The 15,599-nt window shown below is 40.2% G+C and overlaps 1 protein-coding gene across 1 annotated transcript; it reads left to right on the top strand.

Moving 5' to 3' along the window:
• The first annotated feature begins 8,210 nt into the window (after positions 1 to 8,210).
• On the top strand, positions 8,211 to 15,329 carry insig1 (insulin induced gene 1). Its single transcript, XM_004546815.5, has 7 exons — positions 8,211 to 8,317; positions 8,552 to 8,923; positions 9,025 to 9,375; positions 10,822 to 10,946; positions 11,204 to 11,370; positions 11,819 to 11,918; positions 13,400 to 15,329. The coding sequence occupies exons 2-7, from the start codon at positions 8,866 to 8,868 to the stop codon at positions 13,427 to 13,429; spliced, it is 831 nt and encodes a 276-aa protein (XP_004546872.2). The 5' UTR covers positions 8,211 to 8,317; positions 8,552 to 8,865; the 3' UTR covers positions 13,430 to 15,329.
• Positions 15,330 to 15,599: the final 270 nt, after the last annotated feature.

Raw genomic sequence — 15,599 nt, forward strand, 5'->3', positions numbered from 1 at the left:
ACGAAAACTTTAACATAGTATTGCTCATTTGTACAAACGTAACTCATGATAGTAAAATGACGTGGGTTTTCCTGTAAACGGGGACATGTGGAAATCATCTGAGAACAGTAAACAAGTTGAGTTTACTTTTTAACTTTGGCTGTCCTTTTTTTCCCACACTAATGTTCTTTGGCACAGTGTTCAGTACTTCCGCTGATATGAGCCCACTACAGCGCGTTAAACATTAAGCTTTAGCCACAAACAACTCAAGGGAATGTTGCTTCAGGTAAACGTTGCATGATTGAAAGTAAGTCTTTAACAGGTGCTGTAAGAAAGGCACCGTATAAAATAATTAGACCCACACTCAGTAAAACACAGACCTTTAAATGTGAAAGTTCTGCCAAAGGTTTTTGGATTAGCTTAGCACAAAGCAGAATGGAAAGCAGGTAGCCAGGCTGAATTTGAAAAGTAGCTTACCCATGGAAAAACCCACTCCAAATTACAATCCTGTGTTTATTCACCACAAAAGCTAAGGTGAAGAAACATCAGGGGATAGTTCAACAATGTTAAAGTTTTACAATAAATAGTTGCCATTTCTAAGTGCACTTTGCTAGGCTCTTCTGTTCCTTCAGAACTGCCTGAATTCTTTATGACATAAGTTCAACAAAGTGCCAGAAACATTTGGTCCATATTGATGATAGCATCACATTTGTGGTCTGCACATCCAGATAGTAAAGTTAAGTATACGAAACATCAGTATTTGAATGTATTTGAATTTAATGGCACTAATAGGAGATTCTTTTGGAAGCAGGTTATGAATAAGATTCTCTCTTTAGTGATTAGAAGTGATTCCACAGGTCAGTGAGTTTTATTATAGGCAAGTATGGTACATAGATATATGTGTCCCAATAGCAGAGTGAATACTGACTATGATAGTGATAATTGTTGTGGTTTACAGAAAGGGATAATAATTGTGATAATATGTTAGATTTAATTCACAAAATCTAAATGAAAATCATGTATGAATTGTGGAACAGAGATCTCATAACAAACATGAAAAAGGAAGAACTTACTGGAAAAGACCTGAAAAAAGTAAAAGACCTGCCTGGAAACATAAACATGTTATTGACAATGAAGCTTTATCTCTGCTATGCATGCAGCAGGTGCAGAAAATCCCATCTTGTCTAATGAGGACAACCAGATTTATCAGCTGTATGTCACACGTATTCCTCTAACAGCAGCTCTAATGCTGAGTCATCCTCCTATTCACTGTCTATGAAGAAACCAGAGGATTCGTAGCACTTACTACTCATATATTACTCTTTCTCCCTCATACAAAACAGCCAACTGAGGCAGTGGCTATGATTGGTCTAGAATGACATCTGATTAGACAGCCGGGAGTAATTAGGGTGCTCATTGGCTGCTGGAACTGTGCTGTTTGTGACACTTGTAGTGTAAGCTGGCTTGAATGGAGCTTTTGTGTAAACGTGCCACATATACAGCTGTGGGCCCGGTAGGGTTGGGGCAGCACCTGTGCAGTCCAATGCACCAGCTCTGCAACAAAACAATATCTTTTTAAAAGCTCATATTGTTCAGTTCCTATCAGACAGCCATTGATTCAACACTGTGGTTGTGAACTGTTTACCAGACTGCAGAAAACTCATAAAGCAATTGAAAATACAACCACCATCCCCCCTGTAGATGGAGTACTTACCACTGTTGTGCAATTTCCTTAAAAGAAAGATAAGAACCTGAAGCATCTGCTTTCAAGTGGAAAATCTATTAGAGGGTCAAAGGCAGGAATAAGCTTAGCACTGAGAAGATCAGAAATCATAAGTGTAGCTTAGCAAACAAACGAACAAACAAGGACAGCTATATAATGCACTGCAAACATTGTTTTAATGCATTTTCCTTGCAATGACCAGCAAAAACAAGCCAAAAGAATCAATATTCTCCTTTTAGACAGCCCCTTCTTTCTTGAGCACAGGTTTCAGGGTACTTGGCAGGTAGCTTGTTCCAGAAATTTTGGAGAAAGTCAAAGCTTTTGGGAATTTAACTTCAGTGTTCCAGACTGACTCTATCAGCTATTTTGTTTAGCTGTAGGACTTATTGTAGCTCTTCAAAGCCGTGGCTATATGTTTGTCGCGGTCGTGATGCAGATCAAATTTTGGGCAATGGTGATCAATTTTAAGTACCTAAAACTATTATAGCAACATAAAAAACAATAGTTTGAGAGTAAGACGAGAGGCTCGATGTCAGTTTTGCATCTTTAGAAGGCTATGCTCACTATTAAGCTTTTTTAAATGTTATTTCTTTAATTCCAGTTTGTAAACTTAGCTAAACTAAGCGAATACTGGCTCAAGCTGCATATTTATCATAGAGACATGAGAGTGGCAACCATCTTCCTTTTTTACTCTTGACAAGAAAAGCGAATGAGCGTCTTCCTCTAAATATCAAACTACTCCTTTAAACAACCATTACATGTGAGTCACCATCTCAGAAATAAAAACACTCTCAATAGCAGGGGTTGCTTTTTTTGAGACAGCAGTTCTGAATCAGGATTTGTGTATAAGCCCAACATATTCTTTCTGTTTTGCCATGAATACTCTCAGAAAATAAGCACAGTGTAGCGGAAAGTGTGTAGGATCTGGCTATGAGCTGCTCTGAAACAATTTCAGAGCTGAGCACTAAAGAACAAAGGGGCGAGTTAGAATCCTGGTGCCACGCCCTCGGGCTGTAGAGTCAGGGCCTTTATGGCAACCTTTTAAGCTGGTTTATACAGTCTATAACCCAGAATCCCCTTTCATCTTCCGTGGCACACAGAAAGGGTTCACCACTGAGAAGGTGAAGGGTATCCAGAAGAGTATTGACAACACACTGAAGCAGTGTTAGGGGAGAAAAAAAAGAAGGCAGAGTTGGAGAAATATTAAAGAAACTGCGGATTAATCTTCCAGTAAAAATGGATGGATGCCACAGTTGACTTACCATTATTATTATTATTACTATTGATTTATTAATAACTTAAAAGCGCTTTGGCGCTTACCCAAATGTGTAGCTGAGAACTTGGGAAACGCAATGATTTTTGACACCTGAGCAAACGGGGTAAATAGGATGAATCTGAAACTGTTTCCGTCTTAATCCGCTATCTGAGAGGGTGGATTATGATGTTTCCTTTCATAATTTCACACAGGATTGAGGTAAAAAATTGTCAAGCTTGAGTTTGATAGATCAATTTGCCAGCTGTTCCAGCAGCCCTCTCCTTTAGCTATAATAAAATCCCTCCCAGTCTAACGGCATAATCTATGACACGCTTGATCTGCTATTCATTTGAAGTGTCGTGGCATCCTGCTTTATCTCCTGACGTGGCGGAGACCTCCTCTACACCAGCGCCAACACTGTTGGTTGCTAGGAGCTATTTGCTATATGCCGAGTCATTTTCACGGTTGTTATGGCCCTGCATTAGCTAACATAGGACTCGTGATTCCAGCCTTCAAATTAATGCACATGTTACTGTCAGAGGAAGCATGAAGCGCTATCTAAAATCCCATAGCATCTCTCTATTACTCACTGAAAAAAATTAGCTTCCTGTCTTCATTAAGAAATGTAATGTGTTTCCTTGTGTCACAGTCATCTCAGGTCGCACGTATCTGACACTACACGTTTTATTTCTGCTAGATTAACACATATGTAACACATGCACGCTCAGGCAAAGGCACTGATTTACACACTCACACCCCCACACACTCACTGCTGTAGGCTTTTATCCTCAGGCACCTGGATAGCTAAGAATTACACAGAAAGAAACTTATTCATTTGGGGAATATACACATACTCCTTCCCTGAGACAACCTTTTGTCCTGAGGCAGAGAAGAATACTATTGTTGGATTACTGGGGTGGTGTTAGTTTGGGGCCTTGGGGAGCTCCCCGTAGGTGCACCCTTCTCTTTTTGACCTCCCCACCCCCACCCTTTTATGAAACTGTGAGGCTCAGGCGATTTATCTGCATTAACCACATGGAGCACTGAATTTAGGGTGTGGTAAATATGACTGATGACATTATCTACGGACAGCAGGAAAGTGAAAAGTCTCTGAATGTCATTCTAGGACAGCAAAAGTGTGTTTAGGGAGAGGAATGAGTGAGGATCTGTGAAATGATGTCTAAGTGTCTTTTAAGAAAGCGGTGAAAAGAGTTCTTCTTTGACACTTCTTATCATGACATGCAGTATTTGTCCAAGCCTACTGCATGTATCGACATTGCTCTAAATACTCAGAAATAAAACCAGGGAGACAAACTTTTTAACCCTCAATTTACTTTCACGCATGGCTTTATAATATAAACAACTCTCAGAAAGTGCAGCTGTGACATATATATTTACCCATTCAGTTATCAGACCCATTTTTTTTCTCATTCTACCCAGTGAAGGCGTTTTTAGAGCCAATCACTTTGAATGTGCAGTCTGGACTTTAACATCTAATAATACATAGTTAATAGTATTATTTAAAGACTCATTCTCAGGCTGTTCTAGATCGAATGAAAAGCCTGATTTATTTTTTAAATTGTGCAATAACATGGTGACGGCACAGAGTAAGAAATTTCTCCACTACATTTGCCTTCACTTTATGTGCCGTACAATCATACTCATCAACCTCAGGAAGTTGTACTTGCTGCTGCAGGGGAACCATCAGAGTTATTATAATTTATCCTGATGGGCACGTGAATGTCTATATAGTTGCAGAAATCCATCTAGTTTACAATTAATTATAACAGTAAAAGAAGTAATGGAAATCTGGTCTACGAGATTCATTAAAATCCAAAACACCGCAAGTGCTGTAGAGGACTACAAACAAAGATCGCCTCGTTATTTGCTCCCAGATAGACTTTTAAATCCTTCAAAGCCCGTAATCATCAAACCTCAAATCATCAAACTCAGTCATCCTTTAAAGACCTCGTAGAACTGTATGATGCCAATAGAGCACTTTAGAGTGTAGTTTCCTTGTTTTTCGTGATTATGTTCACAAGAGTAAAATGGGAGCATATTTGACCCTACTCCCAGTTTGGGTTCAGAAGAGAAGCATCCAACTACTTTAAGATTCATCTCAAAACCTCTTTTTGATTATGCTTTTATTTGGAGCTGGATCATGTGACCCTGAGCCATCCTTTAGTTATATATGAGCTATAGGCTCAAGCTGTGACACAATGCAGACCTCTCCTTTCTTCTCTTTTGCTCACAACACATTCTGCAGTCTATAGGCTGTGCTGTTTGTTATCTCGCTATAAATTTAAAGTAAACTAAACTTTATTTACAAAGTGCTTTTCACAAAAAGTCACACTTACTATACAACAATTAATATCAATAGAGAACCGTGCTAAAATAGAATAAAAAAGCAAGCAAAATGTATTTATATAGCGCTTTTTATCTGTGCAAAGCAATAAATACCTAGGAGAAATCGATAAAAATATAAATACCAAAAGAATCTCAATAGAATGCGTGATAAAGCAGAAAGGTTTTCAACTGTTTTCTTTAAAAGGATTTTACCGAATCTGCTAACAAGGGGTGAAGCATTAAATTGTTTCATTGCCTTGATGCACAGACGAAGAGGCTCTGTTCTCCTATGGTCTTCAGTATGAGGGAAAACTGATAGATTTTGAGCTTGTGAGAGAAGATAGCAAACAGCTGTGCATTTAACAAGAAGCTGATATATAATATAGTCTGGAGCATGTCTGTTTAGTGCTTCAAGTGTGAGAATTTTAAAAACGTGATTGAAAATCAACCGGGACCAATGTAAAGAGAAGAAAATAGTAGTGTGAGCTTGCTCGCTGGAGCATTTTGTATTGCTTGGAGGTGTAAAAGAGAAGAGATGAGCAGTAAACAGGGTATTACAATAACCTCGGTGCAATGACACAAATACATGACTGTAGATCACAATTTCAAAACGTTCCTTAAATGAAAAAAAGGAAGGTGAAAAAGATTTTATATGTTCTTTTTTCTCAGACCGTGCAGGAGTCAACAGGATTCCTCTGGTTAAAGGAGTTTCCAAGTGCTTGCTCAAAGTGGATCACTGAGGTTTTCCATCCACGATGTTCTAAAGTACACTGCTTAGACAACAAAAAGTCAGGCACTCTATAATTTCGTTGGACTACCTTTAGCTTTTAATGAAGGCATGTATTTGACCTGGGATTATTTTGGTAAGCAAAATCAGATTGCTGGGTAACGTCTTCTCCAGCACATCCCAGAGATTCTGTGGGGTAAAGGTCTGGACTTTGTGGTGGCCAATCCATGAATGAAAATGATGTCTCATTCTCCCTGAACCACTCTTTCAGTTTGAACCCAGTGAACTCTGATATCAGGGAAGAATAAAATCCATTGATGGGAAAACCTGGTCATTCAGCATTGTCAGGTAGTCAGCAGACCTCATTTTTGTTGCTGAGCCTAGAAATGACAGATTCAGTGATGCCACTGAATCCGCCTCTCTTCTTACCCTAATGTCCCCATAACTTTGGAACAGGGTAAAGTCTGGACTAATCAGACCAATTTCTCCAATTAGCGTCAGTGGATTTCTTAAGGCTGCACAGCTGTACAGCTACACACCCCAATCCCTTCAGTTCTTTTCTTACTGTGTGTGTGTTTGTGAGAAAATGCTCTTACTATCACTTTTAACATGGCCATGAGGTTTATTGTTGCTGTTTTTATTTAATTTGACCAGATGTTTAAGTGAAATCCAATCACGATCACTCAGGATTTTTATCCAATACCATTTCTTCCTCAAAGGTGCCGGTTCATCAATAACCTTCCAGGTTTTAACAATACAGTTAAAACCTGGACAGTTCTTAATGATAAGCTTCTCACTGCTTCAGTTACGGTTAAACAGCCAGCTGAATCATATTGATCCCTGCATAAATTCTGGTTAGTTAAATACAAGCGGTGCCTTTTGTTTTTTTCACTGGGCGGTGTATTTAACTGAGTAATAATACTGAGATTCTCGGGGACCAATAACATAACTACGAAAAATAGTGTGAATCCAACAAGTAGATTTTGATACATATTTAACAGGATAACTGCTGCCTTTAATCTGTTTGTGGTGCTAGAATAAAAGTCAGAGAATCAACAGACTCATTATGATTTGACCCCTGAAGACTCTGATTGTCTTCACCAAAAGTCATGGCCATGCAGCCAAAGTGGTGAAGCAACCAAACCCTAGAGCCAAAACCACTAGCAAAACTAAAAAGTCCTTGGTGTGCCCACAGTGTTACAATGTCCATTATTATTATTATTGTTATTATAAATACAGTTATTTCCACAAATACTCCTGATAAATCGTACATTGATTTTCTCCACACTGCACATCAAATCAGCCATAACTAAGAAGAGATAAATTCGGCAGCTGGGTGGAAGCTTTGAAGCTGAACATTGGGTGAAAACCAACACTGCACCCTGATTTAGTGCCGAACTCTCTACATTTGAACACCACAAATGTGCCAAAAACACACACACGATTAATATAATACCCCCAAAATATCAAGAGCACTGTTAATTACACCCCCAAAAAATACATTTAATTAAACCTAATTGAAATGAAATGCTGTCACACTGATACGGTCTCTGTTTTTGTTTACCACATTTGCTCCAGGTCATGAGGCATCAACTCACTTTTTCCAAGTCTTATTTGCATAAAGAAATGATTCATCCATGGTATTGCTTTGTAAGTGCCAGAAGCTGATATTATTAAGTAAATGTGACTCAGGTTTTTTGTGGGGCTTTTACAAAGTGAAAAGAACTGAAAACGTTTGATTTATCTTTTTTGGAAACACAACAAGTGAGGAAGCTTGCACGGGAGTAGATTTTCATCCACGTGCGAGGTGAGGTTTTCCTCGGGCGCAGAAGCAAAATGTGCTCCGGTAGTTGCATGTGTCCTGCTGCACGTATCCAGCAGGAGGGTGTTTGTTATTGCACTGACCTACTCACGACCGACTGGACAACGCAGATTCTTGCAAAACACGTTTTCGCGTTGTTGTCGAACGAGCCCCAAAAGTCTGTGATCGGGGTATTGAACCTTTCAGAATACACGTTATCTCTAACCGACGTGCGCTGGCACTACACGCCTTCCCGAGCCTCCTTCCAAGCCACACCTCCTCAAAAGTGACCCAAAGTTTACCGGTTTGGTTTTTTTTTTTTAAACAAACGAACTGTGCCACTGACCCCATTTCCCAAAGGCTTTATATATAAGGGTGCAGAGGACTGCTGTTTGTTTAGTTACAGACGAAGAAAAGCAGGGTTTGTTTAGAGAATATCAGTGAATAATTCAACACGTAAGCGAGGTGGAGCTTGAGATCTGCCTGGTAAACGCAAATTTACCTTTAAAAAAATGAGTAATATTCTAGTTGAATATAAAGCTACAGCTGTGGTACTGTGGTAGTTTAGTCACAGTTACTGCTTTTATTCCAAATGTTTTTAACCGCCTCCTCTGTCTCTTAGATTTCTTTTATACTTTCTTGTAAACTATCATAGAGAGAATAAAGGCTTTTTTAAAAGAGCCGTTGTTTGGCGTTTCCACTTTCACTTCTGCTCTCCAGCCTCCCTGTTTGTGCGTCTGTCCCGGACGAAGTGGGCGGTGGGGTGGCGTCACGTCATATCAGCCGCCGCGCTCTGATTGGCTGCCGATTCTCACCCGACACAGCTGTGATTGTTTTCTGCAGAGGAAGCTCTCGTCGGTGGTATGAGGTCTGTGCGGTGGAATGGAGGAGCACTGTGTGTTTTTTCTCTCTCGCTCTGCGTGTGTTTGCTGACGATGATGTGAACAAACAACGTGACTGCAGTTCACTTGTTGTAAAAGAGCAGGAAAACGAGGAGGAGGGATCCTGGCTTAAATCTGCTTGTCGAGGCGCGAATGAACAGGAGAAGAGGATTCTGTTTGGAGCTGACTCTGAAGACGTCTGGAGATCAAGGTGAGCAGCCAGAACAATTTTAAAACAATTTCTTCGATTTTTTTTCTTTCAACATGAAAACAGTAGCACTCGTGTGTTGACTGTCTCGTTTCCTTCTTTAGCTTTAAAGTGCCAAATGCCCAGGCTGGAGGAGCATTGTTGGAGCTGCTCCACTTCATCAAAGACCGAAACTAAGCACCCATCTTGTGGCGCAAACTGGTTGGCATCCAGAGCTGAAGAGATGATGTCAATCATCACATCGGTGCTCAGCAGTGCCTACATCTCCTTGCAGGACGTCCAGACGGCCAACCTGATCCGCCGGGGTGTCGTCCTCTTCACGGTCGGAGTGTTCCTGGCCTTGGTGCTCAACTTGCTCCAGATACAAAGAAATGTTACCCTCTTCCCCGAGGAGGTGATGACAACTTTGTTTTCGTCCGCATGGTGGATCCCACCTTGCTGCGGTACAGGAGCCGGTGAGTGAATAAAAGGCTGATTTTATCAAGCTTACTTGGTGCTTTATAAACGACCCTGCAAGGGTAGTTTTACCCGGGTGATCAGTAGTTTGCAGCTAATTTGGGGACAAAGGAATGCAGAGAGGGGAGGAGTTAGAGCACAACAGCCTTCCCTTATGAAGAGAAAATGACACTTTAAATAATATGTGGTGTGTTTTACCGCTTGTGTATATAAAATGGGCTCTTATGGTCAGGAAATCCCCCTTTGTGAGCTGGATTTTGCCATAATAAGCAGCAGGAATTTAAACCAGCAGAAGCACATCCCTTTTCTCATCACCACTGTCAGGAGCATTTGTATGATCAGCTGACAATGAATCACCTTTCAGTTTTGTTTTTGTTTCATATTAATTATCAGTTTTGAAGGCATCATTAAGTCTGGCTGTTATCAAAAAGAAAAAAAATGGCTTGGAACGGATGTTGCTTTTTCTTGCGCTCTGATTGGTCGCGGCAGCCGGACACGAGGCGAGCTGCGAGCTCATTGGATGGTGTCATAACGGGTGAGCTGAGAGGGGAGGTACTTTTAAGGCCAGAAACAGGGAAGTGAGGGAAAGAAAGAAGCGCGTAAATGCTGGGCTCCTCCCCCTCCTCTCGTCATTGCATGCTGCAGGACAGAAACAAACTGAGAAATAAGAGATGTAGGCTTATGGCTCTTATGGTTCTTTACTTTCCCACACCTGAAGGTGATGTCATTAAATGTCTTCTTATGCTTGATAAATAGTCCAAGAAACAGATGATATTTCAGGTTCCACAACAAGCAACTGTCACAGATCCCATCTAAGCATGCTATTCTTAGTAGGATTGCAGCTAAAGATTGTCAATGACGAGTCAAAGGAGGTATTTCTCAGATAAAAGCTTCTTGGAGCCTGAATAAGGTGAAAAATATACTAACAAAAGCTAGAGGGGTAAAGTAAATCCTCTGACTTAAGAGGCTGGTATTAAAGAGCATCTGGTGCTTTCTGTGAGCAGTTTTGTTTTTTTAAGTGACGAATCGAATGTCAAAATGGTTTCATATTCATTTTCTCGTGACCCAGGTACTAATTCCTGTAACTCCGCCAACTCTTCTTGTAAGATATCCACTGTGTCCACTTTTTACATTCAAATAGTGTGGTTACATAGTTTCCTTCACAAATTCTTGGACTTTTAATGACAGTATGTAGGGAGTTAGATTAAAAAGTCGCAAACTTAAAAAGTAAAAGACAACTTTAAAATTAAAGCTAATGTTTATGCATACTCGTCATGTGGGGATTTTTGAAGTGCATGTACAGCAGGTGTGTCGCTAACTGTGGAAATGCACCTTCAGCAGTCTGTCTCTATGACACAGTTTGCCCTATTTTTATTTCAGAGAAGTTCTGCTTATCTGGCACAATTCAAGACTGTTTGTTCCCTTTTTTTGTGCTTTTTTTGCAGCTGTTATCGGCCTGCTGTATCCCTGTCTCGACAGCCACTTGGGAGAGCCGCACAAGTTCAAGAGGGAGTGGGCGAGCGTCATGAGGTGTATCGCTGTGTTCGTCGGTATCAACCACGCCAGTGTTGTATCCTTTCACCATGTCCTGTACACCTCTCAAATGCACTTTTGCTACTTTTGTGATTGTTTGTTACAGTACAGTGGAAAAGTACACCAGTAATTAACTCAATTTTGGCTGCTGTCTGCATCAGCTCAGTAATCTGCTTTATCCTTTTGCAAAAAGAGGTGGTGCAACTTGTTGGTGGCCAAATATTTGTGTAAGAAATAATCAGATGTTATCCTCGTGCTGTTTGATTTGTTTGTCCTTAACTTCCCGGAACACAGAAACTAGACTTCGACAACAACGTGCAGCTCTCCTTAACGCTAGCGGCCTTGTCCCTGGGTCTGTGGTGGACATTCGACCGGTCCAGGAGCGGCTTCGGACTGGGCATCACCACTGCCTTTTTAGCTACTGTGATCACACAGCTGCTGGTCTACAATGGAGTCTACCAGTAAGTTCTCCATCAGCAACAACAGGGTGTTCAAGGAAAGCCTTTAAAAGTGGAACAAAAACATTCTTGAGTATCTTTTTCTGAGGAAACAAAACTAATGCAGTGATTTGTCATCACTATTCTTTTATTTCTTATTACACCCACAACTAAAATGACAGTGTTTGGTGTGGGAGTTGGTTATCCAGCTGTGAGAGTAAACCCAGCTTTGGTATGAGGATATGGAATGATGTCAGTGACGTGTTAGCCAATACAATAATAACTAAAACTGTACAGCAGAGAGAGAAAAACACAGCTGCAGATCATCCTGATTTTACAAAATAGAAAAATAGTAAGGGATGAGGGGAGGTAATGATTTGGTAATAACTGCAACTCATACTTGTGCTTGGGATGGCTTTCTTAACTTTTATTTTTTTCTGAAGTGTGACTTCTTTTCTCTTTTTCTCTTAAGGTACACATCTCCAGACTTCCTGTACGTACGCTCCTGGCTCCCGTGCATATTCTTCTCCGGCGGTGTTACTGTGGGTAACATAGGACGCCAACTAGCCATGGTAAAGTCTGCAAGTCTTGATCACACTGTCATCCTTTAACTGAAGGTTCAGACTGATATGTTGATGTTTGTGTGAAGTGCTGATTTCACGAGGTAACACTTACCTGGCTTTATTGGAATATTACCAGTTGAAACAAGCCAATACTCACTGCAAGAAACCACTGTTTACTGTCCTGTGATCATCATATTTAGGGGCTATAGCTAAGTCCGTAGAATCCATTGTATTTATTCTGGAGTCAGATAGCTAGGTTTTCTCGCTTATTTACTAAATTTTGCAGATTTCAGAATTAAGGGTTTTAAAAAAAGGAGCATTTGCATATTTGGAGTTTTATTGTCTTTTATGTGTAAAACAGCATAAGCAGGGATGAGGTTGGATGCTGACATGTTAATTTTCACTTTTGAGATGAACTGTTCCTTTCAAGAGCTACCAAGATTTCAAGTTTCAGTGGAAACCAGTCACATGACTCTCTTGATCCAAAAGGTTTTTCTAATTGGCCATGTAAAAATTTGGAGGATAAAGTGGCGATTCTGCATCGATGGTTTGAAAAGTTTTCGGTATGTCGTATTTGCGCAAAATATCCCTCCGCATTTATCGTTATCAGCCTCCGCTCTGTGTCTAAAGAGCTGACTTCAAAAGCTTCCCGTGCGCCACACATGCTTTATTTGCAATTATTCTGCTGAGGCGCGGCAGCAGATAACATTGTCAAATGGTTTAAAACTGTGCAAAGAGCATTGGACGCCCCCCTTCCTTCATAATTATCCCAGCAAGTCAGCTTTGATGTCTTCATTAAGCTTCTGCCCAGAAGCCTCACCTCATTCTGTCTGTAAAGTACCAGTCCCCATCACTGCCTCAGTTTGACTCACTGAAAGCGTGAAAGCAGATTAAGAGCTGTTGTTTTTCACAGTCATGGTGAGACACAGAGCCAGTCTGGACTCGGCTGACCAGAGGGTCATTTGCTACTTGTTGTTTTTGTTTTCGCGATGAGGCCTGAGGAATGTTGGCACAAGTCTGAACTCGTGGTTTTGTTCTGTGTTTTTTCGCTCACTCGCTTCAGTGGGTCATTTATGAGAAGAATCAGGAGGCACACGAGACCTTTTTTTTTGTTTTATTTTCTGGAAATGACAGTGATAGAGTCTGTTTAGTTGGATTAACCATGGAAAAAAACACCCTTTATTACACATTAGCTGTGATTTTAAGCTGAATGGCTGATAAATGTAACTATTGCAGGAGCTCATGAGCAAATAAGGTGATTAAGCATGTAACTAAACAAGCCGATGTTGAGAAGGAAGTACTTTCTTCCCCCGATTCTGCAAAATATTAGGTTGCCATTGGGGAGAAAGAAAAAGGGAACTGATTCTAATATCAGTCAGATCAACAAAACATGCTACCTTTATACTGTGAGCAAATACAAGTATTAACCTGTTGCTGCATTACAAATTGATTGATATATAACTAACATAGGCCTTGTTTTTCTTCTCCAGGGTGGTGTTGAGAAACCCCACATGGACTGATTGGTGGACGACCGGGCGAGAGCATCCGAGAAAAAATGGATACGTTCTGTGAGGAACGAGAAGAATGATGTGAGGAAAGACTCTTTGTCACGACCTCATCTTTTGCTCAGATGACAAAAGTGCAGGTCAGAAAAGCCCCTCATCAAACGTGCCATGTCCTCTGCATCTCTTTGCAGCCAAACAGCCCCTTCCCGCCTCTGTTGTGCTCCATTAGCATTAAGGCTTCCTTCACACTACACAGGCGGACAGCCCTTGCCTTTTTTGTGTGTGTGTGTGTGTGTGTGTGTCCTTGTTTGAAGTGAACAGGAGAGGGGTTTAATTTCATGAAGTGGACGCGTGCTCCTGGGCGTGATTGTATCCTGGAAATGGCAGAAAAGAAATGATGGGGGTGCTATGATGTTTTCTTTTCTTTCTTTCTTTTCATTTTTGTATGATCATAAAAGGGAAGTGTTGCTCTAGTGGGCAAAATGATGCTCGCTTGCACAAAGAGATCCTTTTGTTTTCCAATGTAGAATCCCAATGAAACCAAATTGAAGTATTTATTTTCCAAGCATCCAGTGACCGCTGCCCCCAAACTAAATGTATGTATGGTAATGAACGGTGTTTCACATTTTTCGAAGGACTAGTTCAATGTCTTGGGAAATATTTGGGGAAACTGCTTTCTCATCTTATTCCCAGCAGGAAAGCAAATCATTTTTCTGATTTATTAACACTTGATTATAATACATGATTAAAGAAGGCGCCAAGAGTTGACTACCAATTTAACTTTATATATTCACAAACAGTGAAGATCACTGAAGCACAAAATTCAAGCTGCTTCATTTTTTTTTTTTTAGAATGGAAATTAGTTGTTTTTGCCAGCGAATAGTATTATTTTTAATCAGTTATCAAGCTTGTCTTTGCTGTAAAACGACAGAGAGGACTGTTTTAAAGGAAGCGTTAGTCGGGACTGGGAGTTGAGATGAACCATAGAGGTGAAGCATGCTTTGAAGGAATGTACCAGGTATACTAGCAGTTTAAAAAAACCCTTTCCAGTGCATTTTTATAGAATGGACCTTACATTCCCATTTGGAAAAACACTTTACTGTGGGATCGTACATGTTTTCGACTTCAACAGCATCCTCAAACTAGAGATGATAGTTTGGGAACAGACACCAGTTAAAATGGGAGAGGACGGGACGTTATTACGTAAGATTTGCAATCTGTGATTGCCTGTGTATTATAGAATGTAGTGCTTTTGTCACTATTACAGTTTAGTTGTATCCTTGTAAAAAACATAATGACATTACTGCTTGTGTGTATAATGGCTTGCTTGTGTAATCAGACAGGTATTATTACCACACTAGACCTACAGTGCGTTAGTGTCTGGGGGTCCAGAGGATTAAGTGCAATCAGACCATACATGAGCCGATTATTCTTCCTTATTTATTATTTCTGACAAAGGCTAAAAAACATATTTGTAACTTTAAAGTATATGCAGTGTGGATCATTCAAAACAGCAATAATATCCTCTCTTTCTTATGTTTTTTTGTAAACAACAATGCTTTTGTCAGAGATTACATGCCTTCAGAGTCAATACCAATGACTCTAACCAGAGAGACAGCATAAAAAAAAAATATTGTGTCAAACTGTTGTTTAAAAAAATCTCATTTAGTAGTGTTACTGAAGGAAACCTGATTTATTTTTTTAAATCCTTTTTTGTGGCAGATCACTTCAGGTCGAATCTGCGTACATTCAGGTGTGCTAAAACTGAAGAGGAAGCTTTATGTTTTGAGGTGGTGAAGCACCTTCTGTCTCAATGTTTTAGAGTTTCCGTGTGTGTGCGTGCGTCTGATAATTCAGCTGTGTATCATTTTTGCTACTTTGGATTTAAGTGAAAAATAAAAACACTTGACAAAGATGTCTTTGTGATTTCTTTTATTTTATTGTGTTACTCGCGTGTGGGACTGGAGGGACTTTGTGACTGCTATGATGTGACATACGGATGCTATCTGGTTGAAAATAACAGACACTGTAGCTTCCCCTGTGGTGATATGAACCTGATACCATCATTCATAATTAAACTGATTACTAGACACTTGCCTAATTACACATCTCTGCAGCTCCAGTAAGACACTAGCCCGCAGATTTTATTTGGTTGTCAAATGCAGCTGCAGCTTAATTGGAATGA

This window comes from Maylandia zebra, linkage group LG9 (assembly GCF_041146795.1).
Source record: "Maylandia zebra isolate NMK-2024a linkage group LG9, Mzebra_GT3a, whole genome shotgun sequence".
NCBI classification, from domain to species: Eukaryota; Metazoa; Chordata; class Actinopteri; order Cichliformes; family Cichlidae; genus Maylandia; species Maylandia zebra.

Excerpts from the sequence above, each read along its gene's own strand:
- insig1 (XM_004546815.5), top strand. The coding sequence starts at position 8,866 with ATGAACAGGAGAAGAGGATTCTGTTTGGAGCTGACTCTGAAGACGTCT. Across the intron at positions 10,947-11,203 it reads GTATCAACCACGCCAGTGTT|AAACTAGACTTCGACAACAA; the intron begins GTATCCTTTCAC and ends CCCGGAACACAG. Across the intron at positions 11,371-11,818 it reads GTCTACAATGGAGTCTACCA|GTACACATCTCCAGACTTCC; the intron begins GTAAGTTCTCCA and ends TTTTCTCTTAAG.